The 20,584-nt window shown below is 47.7% G+C and overlaps 1 protein-coding gene across 1 annotated transcript; it reads right to left on the reverse strand.

Moving 5' to 3' along the window:
• Positions 1 to 4,934: 4,934 nt before the first annotated feature.
• sem1 (SEM1 26S proteasome subunit) lies at positions 4,935 to 7,155 on the reverse strand. The gene is made up of 3 exons (XM_084697201.1): positions 7,008 to 7,155; positions 6,353 to 6,446; positions 4,935 to 5,121 (listed from the first exon to the last, which is right to left on the reverse strand). Exons 1-3 carry the CDS (start codon positions 7,081 to 7,083, stop codon positions 5,079 to 5,081), a joined length of 213 nt encoding a protein of 70 aa, XP_084553327.1. The 5' UTR covers positions 7,084 to 7,155; the 3' UTR covers positions 4,935 to 5,078.
• Between the last annotated feature and the right edge of the window lie 13,429 nt (positions 7,156 to 20,584).

Genomic DNA, 20,584 nt, shown 5'->3' on the forward strand with positions numbered 1-20,584 from the left:
TCCTCCCTGCTACCCCCCCCCCTCCCCCTTCCTACCCCTCCTCCCTGTGCTGGTTTGTCTCAGCAGATCTTCCTTGGGGTATGTAAACGCTATTGTTCTGAGGCGGCCCACGGTGGAGTGCTGGCCGAGGCTGTGGTGTTAAGGCCTGCATCGTTTCTGGGGAGGACGTCGGTCTTGGCGGCCTGATGACAGATATGCTGGGGTTCACAGTATTCCCAGAACCCTGGCGAGGTCACCAACAACAATGTGTCCATTGTTTGGAAACTGTGGGACTGGCTGTAATTGCATGTATCTTTTAAACGTGAATAAAATGGATCGATAAAAGGCCCGCTTTTTAAGAGTCACGGGAGTGGGCCGAACGCTCGTCTCTGATTGGTCATCGCCACCGCGGTTCACATCTCCAGCATACGTGGGAGAGTCTGTGAGCCACATGATTGATTAATTACAATTATCAGACCACTGATAATCCCCTGGAGATGATAATCACCAGGAGAGTGGCTAATTGCTCCTGGTGAAAAGCCTCTCATAGTGTCTCCCATGTTTTGTTAATTTTTCCGTCCCTCACCGTCCGACGAGATTACGTGCACTAGGATGACTGCGCACGGTGTACACGAGCCAGCGCGGGAGGAGGGAGAGGACAGGGGGATGAAGAGGAGTAAAAAATAGCAAACAAATCCTAATTGCCGGGTATCATGGAAGGACGTGTGGATGGAGGGCGGAAGATGACACAGCAGGGTGGCTTGCTGAGGACGTCACGCAAAAACACCGTCATCTTCAGAGAGTCATTCAGCCCTGTTCCACATGGTGGAGTTTAATGATTATGTGAAGATGGCTGACTCTGTTTATTAGCTGTTAATCAGACGAGTCCGTGTGAAGGAAGAACAGGCCGCGTAGCGAGGTGGAAGGATGCACAACTGATCACTTAGGAAATCGTTTCTTTACTGCTCAAATTAATGTGACCTTTGTGACTCGGTATGATTGCATTTTATGTTTGTAAATGATGGGTAATAGATGTGTATCTGAATGACTCAATGTTGTCTTAACATTTTTTTACTTGGCCCATGTTGTCAACAACAATGCATTGGCCTACTTATTTAATAATAACCGTTTGATTAAATTATTTAATTAGCTGCGGTGTTTATATAGATACTGTAGATAGACAATGTTTCCTCGTAATTACAAGAGTGTTGGACCAGTGCCTCCAGATCCCTGTATCACATTCCCATAAATGTGCTCTGCTCAGTGCTGATGGTGTGATTATACAACCGTTCCATAGGAATTCCTCCCAGACCAAAGGAAGGGAGACAGGAGAGAAGAGAAGGAAGGGAGGAGGAATGTCATAAACTGCAGTTCTGTAAAAGAGAATTCCATAATTCAGACTGACATAAAACCTAAGTCTGTGTTTTCATAGTGACTCAACCGCCAGTGATGCTGTTAAAAGGAAACATGCCCTCGCCCTGCTTTCTGTGTGTGAACACGTCAAGTCTGGTTATGGGTTCGCCGTCTCTAAATACCAGTGAAGCTACAGTTGTGATCCTACTGTCTGAGCTGCGCAATGTCATGTTCACATGCTATGATGAGTATATATCCCCTTTAAACTGTGTGTGTGTGTGCTCCTACGAGGGCAGAGATGGAGAAACAGATGGGAAGGATGGGAAATCAAAATCTAGATCTTTGCAGTCACCGGGACCGATCGTGTGACCTGACAGTTATAACGAGCCGACTGCTCCCAGAGACTGTGGGGAGTCCTCAACACTCCCTGTTCACTTTCCTGCCACAGAAAGAAATCCCCATTTCCCTCCATTCATCTCTACTCTGAAATCTGGGATTAGGTTTGTGTCTGTGACCTGTGGCACTCCTAATCCAGCCCTCTGTCAGTCCTTTGTGTTGCTACGAGAGCACGAGCCAGACCATAATAACCCCTGGTCCTCCTTGACTCTGGTCTCTGTCCAACCCTGGAGTGTCTCTCTGTCTCCTGCCAACCCCCCCCCCCTCTCCCTCCCCCGGTATAAACAGGCAGGCCTTTGTCGCATGAAGGAGGGAGTCCTCTTCCTCGTTATTATTTTCTGAAGTAATTACACCTTATTATCAGTGTTTACTTTAGAGGGGGCCGGTGTGCAGGTGTGGGCCGGCTAGCTGTGGGTGGTGGAGATGGTCTGTATCTGCTCAACTATTCGCCCTCCGAGAGCCTTTTTTCTTTTCTTTTTTTTTTTTCTTCCCCAGCTCGAGGTTTTTTGGGGGTATTGTCGCTAGCAGCGCACTCTACCGCTAATTTCAGACCCCACAAAGAAACGTGCAATTAGCCCTATTATTGTAGCAGCTGCACTCCCTGCCTGCGCCGCGTCGGGCCTCCTCGCTGCCTCCTCCAGGGCTCTGTGGAGGAGCGGAGGGCCCCGCTGTGGAGGAGAGCCTGGAGCGATGGCTGTGCCCACCAGCTCCTGGAGGAAAATATAGCCTTGGTGGCTGGTGTGTGTCGTCCATGTCCACACCACAGGGGCTCAGCTGGAGCAGTGGGCTGGAGAACAATACCTCTGCCCTCTCTCTCTGTGGTGCTACAACCGCATATTAGTATATCCAAACAGCTGAGGAGCTTTGCCTGTCAGGCTGTGTGGTGGAAGATCATCCTTTGTGGTCTGACAAAAAAAAGAGGTAGAAAGCTTGCTTTTGTTAGATGTAATTTAATCTTTAATACATTGAAATATTGGTTCTCAATGAAGTCAGATTTAGCTTCTAAAGGAAATTCTTAATGGCGTTTTGAGACCTGCAAAGCGATTGAGTTTGTGATCAATCGATAACTGGGAAAATGGGGCCAGCAGCCAAGTCAAGGTCAATCATGCGGATCATGAATGAAGGACAAAAAAATGTTATACGCAAATAAAAGTGATTACAGGGATGAATAAAGGGGATGAAGAAGTAGCAGAAGACAGGAGTGTGGCGATGAATACCGGGGGCCTTACAGGGCTCTGCCTCAAGCCACCACCAGGGACCAATCACACGCTCCGAGCACAAACAAAATGGCCGAGAAGGTCCTCCAGTGAGTCTTTCACTTAGCGATTCTCTCACTCTGCTGGTTTTCCAACAGTTAGAATAATGATCCGGCCCAAGCCACTTAAGTTTCAAGGGCGTAAGCAGATTGAGGTACCTTTTGTGTGAGAAAGTCATACCTTACATTCACCTGACAGGGGCTTTCAGTTGCCTTTTTCCGAGTTCATAAAGGCTGTTTTTCTTTTTTTCAGATGGAAAGGTACCTTATTTTTCATTAGATATGGGGATACTGCTCTCTCCTTTTATGCGAACTTGTTCTGTAATCTCCAACAGCAGAGGAGGATATGATCATGTATCTGTAGGACTGGTCTGATTCACAGGGGAGCGGTCGGGCTGTGATGAGAAGAGCGTTTGTGATAATGACGAGTAAACAGGGAGCGTCTCATCTCCAGAGACAACAGAAAATCTGCCTTCATGGGGGATTACTGGTGACCCATCTGTAGATGTGGTGGCTGCATTTATGCTCCTTATACACGCCTGTGTAAACACAATTCAAGAAACATTAAGGCATTATTTTTGAGATGAGAGCCTGTCTACATCTCATCCTATATTTATTTTATTCAGAACAGTTTAATTTGCCATCATGGATTTGTTGTAGTAACGTAATCTATCAATACTGAATTCTGAAGTTTTACATTTTAATGTTTAAAATATTAATGTTTAAAATGCAATTTAAACTGCTAACTGTTGTACCAATAGACCAATTGTGTCCATTCAGAACTTGAAATAAGGAATCGTTAATCTGTAAATTGGACGATCTCCTCTGCCAGTTGGGTTTGTATTGACGTACCTGTTCGCCTGTTAGACGCCAGGAAGGTGCTACCATCTGACAAACGCCAATAACAGGACAAACGGACGCAGGGGAGACGAAGGCCTCTCCTCCGAGTGGGCCAGGTCTTACTGGCATCCATGTCACCTCATTAGGACCCTGGAACCGAGAGTCCACCGGCACAGGGAGAAATCATTTTGCCGGGGGAGTGGGGCTGGGTAAATTGGCCTTCGGTTCAGAGCGGGGTCCCTGCTGTGCTGAGCGGAAGAGAGGGCCTGGTCGTCAGCAGGGCAGGCCCAGGCAGGGCAGGCCGGGGCCCCATGCTGTGGCCCCCTCCCTGCCTCTGACAAACACGGCCGAGGATAATCTCTCCTTCAGGGACTCAGCCCAGCCCCACGGGCTCCCAGGGTCGGGCTTCCAGGGTCGGGCTGTTACACCGAGCGCTGCACACAGGGGCTGGCAAACTGGCTCTGACAGTGTGTGTTCGTTCCGCACACACACACTGCTTATGAACACCTCTCCACTTTTCTTTCCCGCTTTGACACACACACACACACACTCAGTGTGTGCCTCTCCTCTGACTCAATCCTCACGACTGCTCATTTCACAGTTCTCTATAGGACTGTGGCCATGGGAGAAGCATGTGGTCGTTGTGAAAACGCAGAACATCCTTAGAACAAATTCTGTGCAGCACTCAACATTTTACTACCACCATGCGTACCAAACTAAAAAAAAAAAAAAAAAATGATGTTGAGTGCGTCAAAGGCCAATAATTACCAGACTATTATAGGTAGGTTAAGTGTTGTGTTGGCAGTAATGCCACATTAGAGATCAATGGCCCTAAAAAAGCATATTTAAATTGATGTTAAAATCAGGGCATGGACCTAAGTGGTCTTTATGCTAAAACAAAACATTTCAAATTATGGATTTATTTTCAAGTAGTGGCTTAATTGACACTGTAAAAATAAATAAAACTGACAGTTAAGAGCACTGGGGCATGTGGAGTTATCTTGGTTAAACAAAAGTATCTACAAAACAAAACCTTATTTAAACCTGCATCTAAACATGCTCATATAAATCGAGGCAGTTGGATGAACAATGACAACAGCCACAAGTCCAATTTCCTTCTCAACATTTTAATTTTTATGGTTTCCTACAAAAAAAAAATAAGAACAACAACAAGAATCAAATGAACGATCTCCATCCTGTCCTCCTGCAGTGTGAAGGGCTGAGGACGCTATGCCAGGGGGGAGTCTACGCACGGCTACGACGTCTCCATCTTGTATCCATGTTTTTCCAGCTCAGCTCTGCAGGGAAAGAGAGAGAGACAGAGAGAGAGAGAGAGAGAGAGAGAGAGAGAGAGAGAGAGAGAGAGAGAGAGAGAGAGAGAGAGAGAGAGAGAGAAAAAGAGAGGGGCAGACAGAGAGAGAGATCAAGTCAGACAGGGTGATTACAGGCGGCAGTTGACACACAAGGGCCCTCCTCTATTGATTGAGAGGAACGTTATGAAATCGGAGTGAAAAAAAACCTGCCGTAATGTAGGCTGCTATGGCTTCATGATGATTAGCTTACAGTGTACCGACCGAGCTATACCCTTTAACAATAATGACATCTTAACTCTTCAGAAAATGATTTAATAGCAGCTATCCTAATGTGTCTGAATAAAACAATGCCATATCATTGCCTGAAGAACACTCTAACAAAATAGTCTGGTCATTTCAGTCGTGACAGCCGATTAAACAGCAAGGATGGGAATGTAAACACGCTTTACTGCACGTCTTCCATGGTGTCCTACAGGGTTTCATATGAAACCACAGCAACGATGCAGGCCTAGACAATCCACACAGCTGAATCTGCAAGCTCCCACCAGATTAAAACAACGAGGATGTCATCTCCAGATCAGAAAAGGTTTTAATCGCCATGAAAGTTGGCACAGACAAGGACCGATGACATGGTCTAACAGGGGGGCAAACACGCGCCCCAGACACAGTACCAGGCAGACACTTTCACAGTATCTATTATGAATGAAGATATTTATTATGAATGGACGGTTCATTTAGCAGATGCTTTCATCCAAAGCTACAGGTTGGTCTGAAACATTGTAGCCTTTAGTTCTTCAGGTGTAGTCATGTATGTATCCAATCCCATCATGAGTAGCCTCATGACTTAATTAAATGTCTTAATACTTTTTCTGAATGTCGAGCTCAGCTCAAGCTTCTGTCTATGCACCTCTGCGTGCACTGCTAACATGCTGATATTACATAATTATACTATACGTTGGATACCGTCCATTCAAAATGACAATCGTTCCTTTAAATGCACTGTGTATGTGGAACAGTTGGATATTTCAAACAGGTCAATCACACCAATAAAAAGCCCAATGTGTGAACCATATTTGATTAAAACCACATGACATAACGGCTTAGCAGATGTAAATATTAGCAACATAGTAAAATGCTTCTGGTCAATATGTCGAGTCTGTCACAAATCGATGTTCATCGGTGAAACTTCCAAAACGGGTTAAATTAGCCGGGTTACCTGAGCTGGTTGGAAAAGTCGTCCTCTACGTTGTCATCGTCCCAGTTATCTTCCCACACGTGTGCGTCTTCATCCTCATCCAGCCCCGTCCAATCTACCCGTCCATACATGGGGAGGGGGAGAGAGTGGGGGGGGGGGAGAGATTACTACACATCTGTTACCCTGCTGTTAGCATGCTAACTATGACTGAACTGTGGGTCGACGTTGGTACCATTTCAGTACGGTAAATTGCCATTCCCAGCGTCAACTGTAGCCTAGCTATTTTACTAGTTTACGAATTACCTGCTAGATTACGATTGAACTGCTATTTGAATGAACGGTTTACAATCCCACATCTTAAAAGTAAACCACGCCAATAATATTCATACTAGCTGGATCTCTTATCACATTAGCTTACTAGTCAATGATGAGTCCCGAACTTGTTTGCAAACCAAAAGCTTCAAGTGAAGGTGCAGTTTAGCTCTTTCGCTAGCTACTGTAGCCTGGCTAGCAACGTACTTGCCTAGTCCAGTACTAGTGTGTATTTAGCTTAGCTAGCTAGCTAGCTGAGTCACTGTTGTTTGGCCCATTATAAATCACGTTTAAATTAGACTAAACATGTCTACAGATTAAAAACGCCCAACCAAACGTTTATATAAATACATTTTGTATTTACCCTCTGCTGGAAATTCTTCAAATTCATCGTCTTCCTCTAATAATCCCAAATCCACAGTCTGTTTCTTCTCCGACATGTTTGTCACTGAGAGACTCGTTGTGTCTGCTGCGTTAACAGAGGGACTTCTGGGATACTGGCGGGTGCTGCGCATGAGCAGAGTGCTAGTCAACGTCTTGCATCCCCTGCAGCACAAGAACCTAAACTAGTATTTGGCTGCTGTATGATTTTACATTTGCGGATGTTCCTTTACGAAACACATACGCACGGCATTGTTTATGCAGTTCTCACTTAAGGGACAAATACCCATTCTGCTCTGCGTGGAAATAAATTGAAATAATGAACTACCAGCCCAGTTTAGGATGTAGTTTAGACAAATGAGAGTGCACTTTTACCACAAAACCACATGCGCCACAATGAAAATTACCCTGCAGCTGTCTTATACTGACAGACGTTGAAAACCTCAACTAAGGCTCCGCTCACTTATTCTATTTTCAAACTATTTTGCAATCATCATAAGCCTTTACACATGACAATGCCACAACATAGTGTGCTGGGGGAGAGGGCACTGGAATGGGTCAGAGAAAACAGTCAATCCTGATGGAAAAAACGGGTGTGAAACATAACCTCTTGTAGCCTAACTTAAAGAAAACAAAACCAAAACCTCTGTTATTACTTTTAATGTTTTGTATACACAAAAGGCAGGCATGTATGTATTCAATCAAATCTGCTTTGGCCTACAGGACCATTCTGCCAGCAGGCGGATTGTACGTTTACTACACGTTAACATCTCACTCAAACCGTAGAATACAGGAGAGACCTCCCCCTCCAACTGGTCACATCAGTTTGAAAAATGGTTTTATTTACCGCTGGAGATATCAGTCTACTGTATAAGCCCCTTATCTACGACCTGTCACCACCTCTGATCACAGAGAGGAGTCTGGGAAATTGTATTCCCTCTGCATACCTGAGACTGCTGTTACACTCTGGAGCCTGGAGTCTCCCTCTCTGGGAGGGAGGGAGGGAGGGAGGGAGGGAGGGAGGGAGGGAGGGAGGGAGGGAGGGAGGGAGGGAGGGAGGGAGGGAGGGAGGGAGGGAGGGAGGGAGGGAGGTGGGATGAGGGGTGAGACAGAGCTATCCAGACTTTCACTGCCGCAGCCTTCCAATCGCATAACGTCTTTTCACCCCCCTCTATAAGTCCCCCTCACAGAGAGAGAGGGAGAGTCCAGCCCAGCCAGCCTGTCTCCCCTGCCTGCCGAGCATCTATCACCCCCCAGATCACCACACAGCCTTGAGGGTGTCCCAGACTAGGGAGGGTGGAGGGTGGGTGGAGAGAGAGCGGACCGAGGGTCCTCACGGAACAGTCATGGTTCATCCACCCTGCCCTGCCCTTCCCTCCAACCCCAGCCTCATCCCTCCCCACCTGACAGACCCCTTTCTCTGATTACCAGACAGACGAGACTCTTTCCTACCAACCAGGGAAAGTGACAACACACAGGAACATGCCGCTATTCTGGCTGCTTAGCTTTCCTTCCCTGGGGATCTCTGTCGGGTCGTCAGCCCCCCCCCCCCCCAGCTGACATGAATTGTCACTGCAGAGTCTGACACAGACTGTCCTTCCCCTGGTCTGGGGGAGGGAGAGGCTGCAGCAAGCAGCAAGCATCTCCAATGTTGCTCGTACTTTCTAAATGTTAAAGTGGAAGTGTAGGCACTACAGGTGTGGATAAAGGTTCAGTGTGAGTTTGAAAAAATATTAGGATCCACAGAAATGTGCCTCTGAGGAGCTAATGGAACATGATCTTGAGAGAAAAGGTTCAGAGACATACTAGTAAGTGATCATCATGGATTAGGAGGATTTAAGAAGCCAATTAATAAGGTAAATCCTAGCAAAACATGTCAGCTTTTCTCTTAGGAAATCTGTGGCGACTGATGTGTTTCCAGGATATGTCTGTCAAGAGAGTGGGTATTAAACTTAATCCCAGCCAGTCAGTGGCACAGGCTTTGTGTCTCCTGCAGGCTCGCTCCACAAACAAAACAAGCGCTGCAACAGAAAAAGGAAAGCAAGTTTGTGCTGTGGGCTTATTCACTACCCTGTCTGTCAGGAAGAATTTGAGTTCAATATTTTTTCCCCTGTACGTCTTGAAAAGCTCTGTCATCTTGGAGTGGGGGTACAGTTTGCCAAGAGGCTAACGGCCTCTTTGTGAGGTTACAATCTGCTGTCTGTCCCGGCTCCCCCCAGGTAATCCTGCCCACTCCACCAGGCTTAGCCGCGCTCTGGCTTAAGTTGCATATTTTGTTTTTATCAGGATAGCGCTGATGCATGCTATCAGCAGGGTCGAAAATGAAATATGGGCGGTCTAGCTCAGGTTCCAGACAGAAAGAGGGCTGCTCCACCCCAGGACCCCTGATGTCCCCTTCTCCAAACAGTTGACCTGCAGAACAATACAGACCTCTGTAGAGGTGGTCTGTCGGTGAATCTTGATTGTGCTGGTAAAATGTGTGTGTACTTTGAATTGGCATCCTGTATTCTGTGGTTTTAAAGATATTTTTGTGGGATACGAGTCGATAATCATAACATAGGTGGTATAAATGGGAATTTAATGATGCCACGTAAATCAAACTTGTGGCTTACATCTGAGTATGACACACTTTTCTTCAAACATTATACACGTATTAGTAATCATCAGAATGTATATTTCTACTTTCAGAATCCCAAGACTGATTTTGCATTACACATAACCTTTTAAAGCGTTGACAAATTACTGTTTAATCTTGTGACATACAGTATATTTCTTTGACACAGCAGACAAAGCTCTTTCTGATATTGAGTTGCTCCCCCTCCACGCGAGTCAACCAGAAAGCTGGTATGACCCGCCACATGTGAACAGCACTCACACCCTCTCCATGCTCTCTCACAACAAGAGCTGCTATAAACAACACATCCTCCTGCTGACATCATCCTCACTAAAGTAACGCTTCCTCAAATAATTGGTAAAACAATTATTATTTTACATTGAGACACTAAATACAAAATTAAATTGTATTAAAATCAAAAGCAGTATGTGAACTGATAAAAATAAAGAACTGAATATTTATTCTTACTGCTATCGCAAATGTCTGTATCAAATGAATAGCTAAATAGCTAGATGGGATGACAGACAGACAGACAGACAGACAGACGGACGTCCCGCCCCTGTCTGTTTGACGGTGAAGTGTGGAGACACACACTTCTGAAGCTGAAGTGTGTGTCTCTCAGCATGTGGTGCTCAGTGATGACAGGCTGCTTGTCCCTGCTGCCCCCCAGCCTGTCTCCTGCAGGACCAGGGGGCTCACAGATGAACACGACTCACAGTGCGTCTCGCTCGGAAACGACAACTTCTCATCTCATCATCTCTTAATCTGGCAGCGAGGAGTCGCAGTCAGTGAGCCGTGGTACGACTCCCGTGGTAATTATCCCGGCCCACGCCCACGCCCCCCCCCCCCCGTTCTAACAAGTGTCAACTTTCTTGTGATGATGTCATTACCTTTCGAGAGCTTACGGCACTGTGTGTCATCTACAGGGTAAACCCTGACTCTTAACTCCAATCAGAGGCGGAGTATTTGTTTTGGGAGTAACTGATCACTCTGCTGGTATTGAGGATGGTTTTACTGTATGGAATCCCATAATCCCAAACATGTGGCCGTCCACCAGCCTCCAGGAAATGCCTCTGATTGGTATGATAGATGAATGAATGCTGAAGGGCTGTGCGGGGAGGAGGCCCTCCTTATCCAGCGTCTGGACTATGTCCAGGAAACCTGGAACAGCCTCTTATTAAGTAGTTAGACTCTCAACATGAGAACTCTCTGACCGCCGGTGGTCACCCTCTCTCGGCCTCGCCACCGACGACGTGTTCCCATTGGTCCGTTGGAGAGACGGCGGCCGGTCCTGTCTCGGGAGAGCTCCGCGAGGCACAATCCACCTCTCTTCTCCCCAGAGGTCAGAGGTCGTGTGTTTGTTCAGCTTGGTGGGGTCACTGACAGAGACGTGATTATTAGTATTTTGTCAAAACAACCGACCTCACCACCCTCGCTCTGTATCTGTGCTGCCAATGTCTCTTTGTCCTTCAAGGTGCTTGAACGTTAGACAGAAACCTTTTATATAAGGCTATCAAGACATATAGAAACATAAAGGTATGTAGACATAACAAAATAATTGGTAAACACTGTCTGTGTAAACAATGTGAAAAAACAAAATCAATTTATATTCAGCTGGCAGGTATTGTTATTTGTTATTGAGGAAGTTTAATGGCAGAATGGAGAGAGGGTGTGGAAGAGTACACTCGCAACTTCCCCCAGAGATAAAGTCATTACAGTTTGATAATTGTTTCTTCTCCTTCATTGAATATCCTCGTCAGCATGCATCGTCTGTCTGCACCGAATCAATTTCTGAAGTTTGAAGACGAGAGAAACAGAGATGGCACCTCGGGGACAGGGGAAACACGACGGTCTGAACCCGACCCGGGACCCTCCAGGATTAAAGCACAGGCCTCTGCTTGTGTATTTCTCTCACGCTCTGAAGCCAGGGTCACTTTGCAGACGACTCCAGGTGTGAGTAATCACACGGAGGAGGGTGTGAACGTTAGCCATCAGTAGCAGCGAGCTGTGCTGCTACGGAGTGGTGAGGATGCCGTAACGCCAGGCCAGCGGGAGCAGGCGTCCTGGGAGAGCACTCCAGACTAAGCTGGGAGCAGCACAGCTCCAAGCCCCTATTCAAGCATGGAAGTCGGGGCAGGCGACCAAGAATAATTTTCAAGAGCCTGGCCGGAGGGGAGGTTTAAACATCTCAGCCAATGGCGTGCGAGTCAGCGGCCCAGTGCACCCTGGGTAGAGTCGAGACAGAGCTCTAGGAGGTGAAAGGCAAAGTGGTGATTTGTCATTAAGACTTTTCAAAGGAACGAGAAAGCCAAGGGTCCAATTTATGCTCATTATAATTGCGCCCTGTCCCACCTCCCCGCCTCATTCCAGGCATCCTGAGAAACACCACAAGCTTTTGATTTCTTTTTTTCTTTCCTGCTGCTGAAGAAACAACTGAATGCTACCATGTACTGTACGAGTAAAACAAGGCCAGTAATATAGCGTTCTTATGCCGTCTGGTTGGGAATGAGTGTAAATGTGTTTTATGTGCGCCTTGGGCCTCTGTTACTGTAACTGAGAGCCAGAATGGAATTTGATAGCAATTACACAAGCAAAAACAAGAAAAATTTATTTTGAATATTATCCGGGGTCAAACATTCAAATAATCGTTCTAACTGTATTTGGAAGGGGCTGTGTGTATTTCTGTTATTGTGGATATTCATTCATTTATTTTCCTCGTGGTCTGTCAGTTGGGTTGGCAGCTCACTACAGTGACCTGACGGCAGCATAGCTGTGAATGAGGGAGGCTGGAGGAAACTGCCAGTCAGCCTGCTACCTGCTACTGGGCCTGCCTGCCAGCTAACAGCTTGTCTTGGCATCTCCACATCTGTTCTCGTAAACCGTTCAGATTCAAACGTTCCAGTCCCTGAATGGGTTGTCGAAAAAATGATTTACAGACAAATAAAGTTGCGTGAGATCCTTTAAGAGAACACATACCCCCACCCACACCCTCCACTCAATGACCAGTCAAATGGTTGGTGACCTTCCACAGTGTGATTGAAGAGGAAAGGGCTGGTTGACGATGCAGCTGCCTGTGACAGTGATAGCGGGACCAGGACCAACGCGGCCAGCAGACTCTCTCCACGGCCAGCCTCTGAGCTGCACTTGTTCCCAGGCTGAGAAAGCAGCACAGGAACCAGACGTTATACACAGGCTGCCCCAGGGCCCTGTCAACTGAGTCAGAGAGAGAGAGAGAAAGAGCGAGCGAGAGAGAGAGAGAGAGAGAGAGAGAGAGAGAGAGAGAGAGAGAGAGAGAGAGAGAGAGAGAGAGAGAGAGGAAGGGAGGAGAGAGAGGAGAGAGAGAGAGAGAGAGAGAGGAAGGGAGGAGAGAGAGGAGAGAGAGAGAGAGAGAGAGAGAGAGAGAGAGAGAGAGAGAGAGAGAGAGAGGGAGGAGAGACAGAGGGTAGAGAGAGAGAGAGAGAGAGAGAGAGAGAGAGAGAGAGAGAGAGAGGAGAGAGAGAGATTGTGTGTGTGTGTGTATGAGTGAGTGAGTGAGTGTGTGTGTGTGAGAGAGTGTGTGTGTGTGTGTGTGTGTGTGTGATACCAGATTAGGTATTTATGACATCAGAGCATGTTTCCAGCTTCATCCAATAAACGTCTGCAGCAACGTTGATACAGGAAGTTGAATTGCATCTTTAAAACACATAATACATTACATTTAGTCATTTAGCAGCCTCAAATGATAACCTCAAATACATTATATGACTTTACAGTTGTGTGACAATTGGTGATATGAGATTTGGTAGACGATACAAGCTCCTAAACGTTCAGTTTACAACGTGCTCACCTCGTCATTGAGCATATCGGTGAGTTTTATAGACGCATAAACTAGGCCCTACTAGCATTACAGCAGTCCGAAAGGGAACGCAAACGCAAACATAAACTTAACATAGCATTTTTTATTGTTTATGTGATCGTGGTAACTATCTCAGACAGCGTTTTATAGAACGGTGACTCATGGTTTCTCCTTTACGTGTTTGGTTGTTTGTTTGTTTGTTTGTTTATATGTTGGCTACATCCAGTTTTGGCGCTTAACACTCACCTCACAAAAACAAGAACGGTGAAACAAGCTTGTAGGAATAGAAGTACTAGTCTTGTCAGCGAAATCACAGGCCTCTATGGAAAACAAAAGTTGTTTCTCTCAACCTTAGGTTAAAACGCCAACGTATAGACAGGTTGAATGTGTGAGGCAGAGAGAGGAGAGGGGGAGAGGGGTGAGGACAAGTAGGGGGGTGTAACATGTGAAAGGGATGTGACCCCCTAGATGACATATCGTCTGGTGGGATATGACGGTTCAGCCAGCTGGTCCACCCCTCCCCCCCCCCCCCGCCCCCCTCCCCTCCTTCAGGGTCATGATTGATGATGTTGACGTTCTAAATCGTCCCAGAATGCCCAGAGTACAGGGACTATAATGACCGAGCCCTTAGATCAGCCTGCAGATAGCGGGGAAGAGGGGGAGTGGGGGAGGGGGGAGGCGGGGGGTGTTCTCATGCATGTGGGGGCCGTCTGGGTCTCCACGGTTCAAATCCGGGTCTGTTTCTCAGCGCCACAGTCCGCTGAGCTGAAGAGCAGGTACGAGGAGTCTTCAGGTGGTCAGCGAGGGAAGTTGTGGATGTGGAGAGAATGACCAGTGAGACACTGACTGACCAGTGAGACACTGACTGACCAGTGAGACACTGAACCGGCTGGTATCCTCTGGGCAGGAGTCAGTCCTGCTGGTGAGACTGGTGCTGTGGAGAGGAGAGAGAGGAGAGAGAGGAGAGAGAGGAGGAGAGAGAGGAGAGAGAGGAGGAGAGAGAGGAGAGAGAGAGGAGAGAGAGGAGAGAGAGAGGAGAGAGAGGAGGAGAGAGAGGAGAGAGAGAGGAGAGGAGGAGAGAGAGGAGAGAGAGAGGAGAGAGAGAGGAGAGAAAGGAGGAGAGAGAGGAGAGAGAGGAGGAGAGAGAGGAGAGAGAGAGGAGAGGAGGAGAGAGAGGAGAGAGAGAGGAGAGAGAGAGGAGAGAAAGGAGGAGAGAGAGGAGAGAGAGAGGAGAGAGAGAGGAGAGAGAGGAGGAGAGAGAGGAGAGAAAGGAAGAGAGAGAGCAGAAAGGGGAGAGAGGAGAGGGAAGAGAGAAAGCAGAGGGATATCAGCAGCATCTCACCCTGCTGAGTCATGTCTCTCCTCACTTAGAGAAAGATTCCGGGGGTCAAGTTGTCGTCATTCATGTCAAAGCGGGGTCAAAGCCAGAACCCTCACGTCATCTTCAGAAACTGACCATCACATCTGCCACTGACCTCTCTGTGCAACTTCCCCTGATTGTAACAGGCCCTCCTTTATCACCCGGTCGTGAGGAAGCACGCTGTACCTTTGATCAGAGCAGGGCATGCTGGGACCTCGTGGGCGGCTTCTGTGTCTCTGATCTCCACGCACCCGATGGGGACCTACTGAGCATGTGCAGATTTGGGCTGGAGCGTAGTCATGGGCTCATCGCAGACACGTTCCACAAGGAACACGTTGGAACATAAACACAGGAGAGAAAATGATGAAGTACAAACATGCTTAAATATCTCACTTGTCAATAAGAGTGTGATTGTAAAATATCGGTACACTTTCAACTGTGTAAGAAAGATAAATACAATGAAAATGTATTAAGCACCTTGTTTAGTACATTTTAATTCAATTTAAGTATACTCTTTATCTGCTTGGGTGGTTATTTGTAGACCGATGGTTGAGGGATGTTGGATTCCATGAGACGTCATCCGAGACAGAACCCTGAAGAGCCTCATCCTTCCTGGGTGAGCCATGGTAGGAACAATTAAGTTGCCAATTCATTTGTAGGAAACCAACACTTCCTGGTTCAAACAGGAAGTACAGAATTTATGAGTGACTGTTTTGTGATCAAGATTGTCAGACTGTAAGAAGTCATTTAATTAGTTTAAATGTTTGTGTACATTGCCAAACTGTGTCTGCATATTTACAGTGCTGGAGTAAAAGACAGTTGGCTAACCGTTACTGGGATCATCCAACATCACTCTTACCAGGCAAGAGAATCCCAGTAAAGCTTTTATCATACTCTACTGAAGCCTAGAGGGATGAACTCTGGCATGTCACTGAACCAGCCTGTTCAAGGCTTTCAACACTGTTCAAGAGACCATGAAGAGTTTGCAACGATTTAACTTGTGTTGACCCCTCTGTAGAACACCCCTGCTCTCTCATTATCAGGATATCCGCAATTCAGGATAATGGCCATTTAAAAACAGGCTCTGTTCGCAGAGCACCACACACGCTACCACAGCTGAGAGGATGGCTCTCTGTGTAATTAAATAACATCCAACTAGTGCACTGATGAACTGCGGACACTAAAATAAAGTAGAAAAACACGACACTTTGATACCTCCATCGTTTATTTATTCATCTGGTGCTTCATGGTGAGCTGGAGGGATAACTGAGGGCTTCATGGTGAGCTGGAGGGATAACTGAGGGCTTCATGGTGAGCTGGAGGGATAACTGAGGGCTTCATGGTGAGCTGGAAGGATAACTCTGAGGGCTTCATGGTGAGCTGGAGGGATAACTGAGGGCTTCATGGTGAGCTGGAAGGATAACTCTGAGGGCTTCATGGTGAGCTGGAAGGATAACTCTGAGGGCTTCATGGTGAGCTGGAGGGATAACTGAGGGCTTCATGGTGAGCTGGAAGGATAACTCTGAGGGCTTCATGGTGAGCTGGAAGGATAACTCTGAGGGCTTCATGGTGAGCTGGAGGGATAACTGAGGGCTTCATGGTGGGCTGGAGGGATAACTGAGGGCTTCATGGTGAGCTGGAGGGAGAACGGAGGGCTTCATGGTGAGCTGGAGGGATAACTGAGGGCTTCATGGTGAGCTGGAGGGATAACTGAGGGCTTCATGGTAAGCTGGAGGGATAACTGAGGGCTTCATGGTGAGCTGGAGGGATAACTCTGAGGGCTTGAGAGCATCTGGTCTGTTTTCATTCGTGCCTGGTAATCCTGTTTTATTGTGGTGAATATATATAAGATATTTTTCAGGGTCGTGAATGTCAGTCCCCCTCCTGATGGAGTTCTGTTGCTGAACGGCCTTTTCACGCATTTACAAGTATTCCTACAAAGTCCTTTTATTAGTGCTTGTAAAAGGTCAGTGTACACAGACAGGCTGATAACAGTCTGCGTGTGAGTGTGGAGAGTGTGAGTGGCTGTGTGTGTGTGTGTGTGTGTGTGTGTGTGTCACATCATCCTTCTCATCTGAACTGACGATGAGTCTCTGGCCCCAGGCTCTTCTATGAACCACTTTCATTGTCTGATGTCTCCCTCTCTGTCACACACACACACACACACAGTAACAGCTTCACACACACACACAGTAACAGCCTCACACACACAGTAACAGCCTCACACACAGAGAGTAACAGCCTCACACACACAGTAACAGCCTCACACACACACAGAGAGAAACAACCTCACACACACAGTAACAGCCTCACACACACACAGTAACAGCCTCACACACACAGTAACAGCCTCACACACACAGTAACAGCCTCACACACACACAGTAACAACCTCACACACACAGTAACAGCCTCACACACACAGTAACAGCCTCACACACACAGTAACAGCCTCACACACACACAGTAACAGCCTCACACACAGAGAGAAACATCCTCACACACCAGACCATGAGGACGCACAAACACGCACAATCACAAACACGCACAATCACAAACATAAACAAGGTGCTTGGACACTTTTCACCCCAGCAGACGTCTGACAACACAGAGTGGGTCCTGCAGCTGTGATACCTCACCACACACACACACCCCAGGTCAAAGTGTCTCTGCACTTGCTCCCAGAGAGTGCAGATCTCCCTCGGTGTTTGTGTGTGTGTGCGCGCATGCCTGTGTGTGCCATCCTCTTTTCCTTGCACGTTCTCTTCCTCCCTCTCCTCACGATCCCTCCCTCTCTCCCTCCCTCCACGAAACTCCACTTCCTCTATTGTCCCTCTGAACAAAGAACAACACCCTGGCTGTCCTCTCCTTGTCGTAATAAGCAGCTCCTACTGATAATTACACATCCAGGCCCCCCTCAGCCTTCCTGCCCTCCTCCTGGCTCCTGGGAGAAGCCAGGCCTCTGGGATCAGCCGGGAGCGACTGACAGGCTCCGCCCCTCGCCAGCGCAAGAACAGCGTGGGTCCTTCCCCTCAGTGCTCCTTTTGAAGACCTGTCTCTGGGTGGCACCAGCAGTTAGACCGGAGCGGGCCACAGACGTTACGATCCAGCCCGTAACTCCTCTCCACGTGCTGCTGGTTAGGGCCGCCTGCGGGCCAGCCGCAGAGATCTGCTTTGCTGGAGGATCCGTCTGTTTGGGATTACCGTGGCAACAGTGTCGCTGGTGAAGACGCACACCCAACATTCCAGACCCCGTCATCCAGAAACTCAAACCCAATACCCCAAACCCAACATCCTAGATCCGACATCCTAGATCCGACATCCTAGATCCGACATCCTAGATCCGACATCCTAGATCCGACATCCTAGACCCGACATCCTAGATCTGACATCCTAGATCCATTATCCCAAGATCCATTACCCTTCTACCTAACATCTCAGAGCCGAACACTTCAATCCCAACATTCCCTGGTCTATCATCCCTGTTACCCCTAGTGTCATCTCAGATGACTCTCAGACTCACGTGTTCTTGTGCAGGAGCCTCCAAGCCAGCCATCATCATCACAATCTCTGTGATGAAAATAAGAGCTCGCAAGGCTACCATGATGTCATGTCTGGTCAAGACCAACTGCAGGATTGGGATTGTAAGCAATTCATGTAAAATTGTAGAATGCTGTTTGTGGAAAAATATCAATTAGAGTCTGGCTTCCAAAAAGCTGTTAGTGTTTTGAATGAGTGCATTGGCTCAAAGTGAATGGTTAACTATGTATGTATGTCAGTGTGTATGTGTGTGTACATTAGGCATGTTTCAGTATTCATAGACTGTTGTTCCAGTTCCCTGTTCAAGGCTTCAGGTGAGAAGCCATAGGAGGGAGCGAGAGGGGGGAAATAAGAGAGGAGGCAAAGAAAAAAATAAATCAGTTGAGCAGCAGCAGTTGGTTGATACAGGTGTGGAGAGAAGCAGGCTTGATTACATGCCCCCAAACACACACACACAGACACACACACACACACAGACACGCACACACAGATCCTGGCTTCTGCAGAGCCCATCCTGTGTGCTCCAGATCCACCATGCTAACTTATTGCTGGTTTCCTCGCCCCCATAGCTTTGGCCCTGCAGTCAGTGTTAATGGACCTATTCAACCCTCCTCCTCCACCACCCCTCCCCCACCTGGTCTCCAGTCCCGACCAAGCCTCCAGCCTTCACCCCAGCCTCCAGCCCCAGCCTTCACCCCCAACCTCAACCCCCGGCCTCCAGCCTCAACCCCCAGCCTCAAACCCCAGCCTCCAGCCTTCACCCCCAGCCTCAACCTCCAGCCTTCACCCCCAGCCTCTAGCCTTCACCCCCAGCCTCTAACTTCCACCCTCAGCCTCTAACCTCCAGCCCTCACTGTCAAAGCCAACACCACTAAAGGTGGTGGACGCTTTCCTTCACTCATCTGTTTTCCTTCCTCCATCTCTGTCTCTCTTCACAGTCCTCCTCAGGTGGTTGAACCTCAGGCCTCTGGCACAGAGACAGACCAGAGAGAGACCAGAGAGACACCATGAGGACCAGAGAGACCAGGGAGAGACCAGAGAGAGGCCAGAGAGACACCATGAGGACCAGAGAGACCAGGGAGAGACCAGAGAGAGACCAGAGAGACACCATGAGGACCAGAGAGACCAGGGAGAGACCAGAGAGACACCATGAGGACCAGAGAGACCAGGGAGAGACCAGAGAGAGGCCAGAGAGACCAGAGCCTGCACTCTTAATGGTGTTGATGCAGCTTCCTTTCATCAGAATATCTGGGAAACCTGTGGCCTTCGCACCATCTGGTTCACCCCCACCCGCCCCCACCCTCCACCTACCGTTTCTTTTTCTTCTTCTCTCCTTCTCCCTCTTTCCTCATGGCCGAGTCAGTGTTGTTTTTGGCCCTGGCTCGAACATATGTCATGTGGGTGAGCGTGCAGTGGCTGCTTAATTAGGGCTACCTCAAAGCCAGCGTAAAGAAGGAGTCCGATATTTATTAGGCCGCACTTTAGCCGCTTGTCATGTATGCGTGTCAAGGCTGTACAGCACCGTTTGAACGAAGGAGACCAAAATAGCGTCGCGAAAATTTGCTCGTTTGCCGTCCAGTGAAACAGCTGGAAATTCAGCGCATAAAGACTCTTTTTACTGCAGATTTCTCAGTGTGACCTGTTGCAGTAGAAATGTTCTCACGGAGCAACCCTCAGTCACCGTCCTATGCAGATGTTATTTATGTCCCGTAATCAAGAGGACAGAGCGGTGTTTGTTTGTACCCTGGCGCTTGCCGTCCACCTCTGCTCTAATAGGAAGGGGTTTGCATCAGAAGCGTCTGTTAACGATGATCATTTATTATGGACTTTCCGAGGTGGTTATGTAAAACAGGGGCTTGTTTAATTTCGTAGTGAAAGCTAATAAATCGAATTTGCTGTGTTTATGTGGTGCACGAATGCATTCTGATTGAGGCAGATGTAAATGCCCTGACGCACATTATTCCATCTGTCACACAGACATGTCACGAGACAGACATGAACCATGCAAACTACAGACACTTTAGATACTTCAACAACTGGCCTCAGAAATCAAATGAATGACCTCTAACACGGATCACAAACGATCTCGGTGAAAACGACGATGTATTTGAAGACATTTCTAAGTCGACCACCATTGGAGGTAGTGAAACTATGGGTCATGTTATTTTCAGACCTTATTTAATCTTATTATGGAAATACATTCAGATCCAC

Source organism: Hypomesus nipponensis, chromosome 4 (genome assembly GCF_054491055.1).
Source record: "Hypomesus nipponensis isolate SF chromosome 4, ASM5449105v1, whole genome shotgun sequence".
NCBI lineage: Eukaryota > Metazoa > Chordata > Actinopteri > Osmeriformes > Osmeridae > Hypomesus > Hypomesus nipponensis.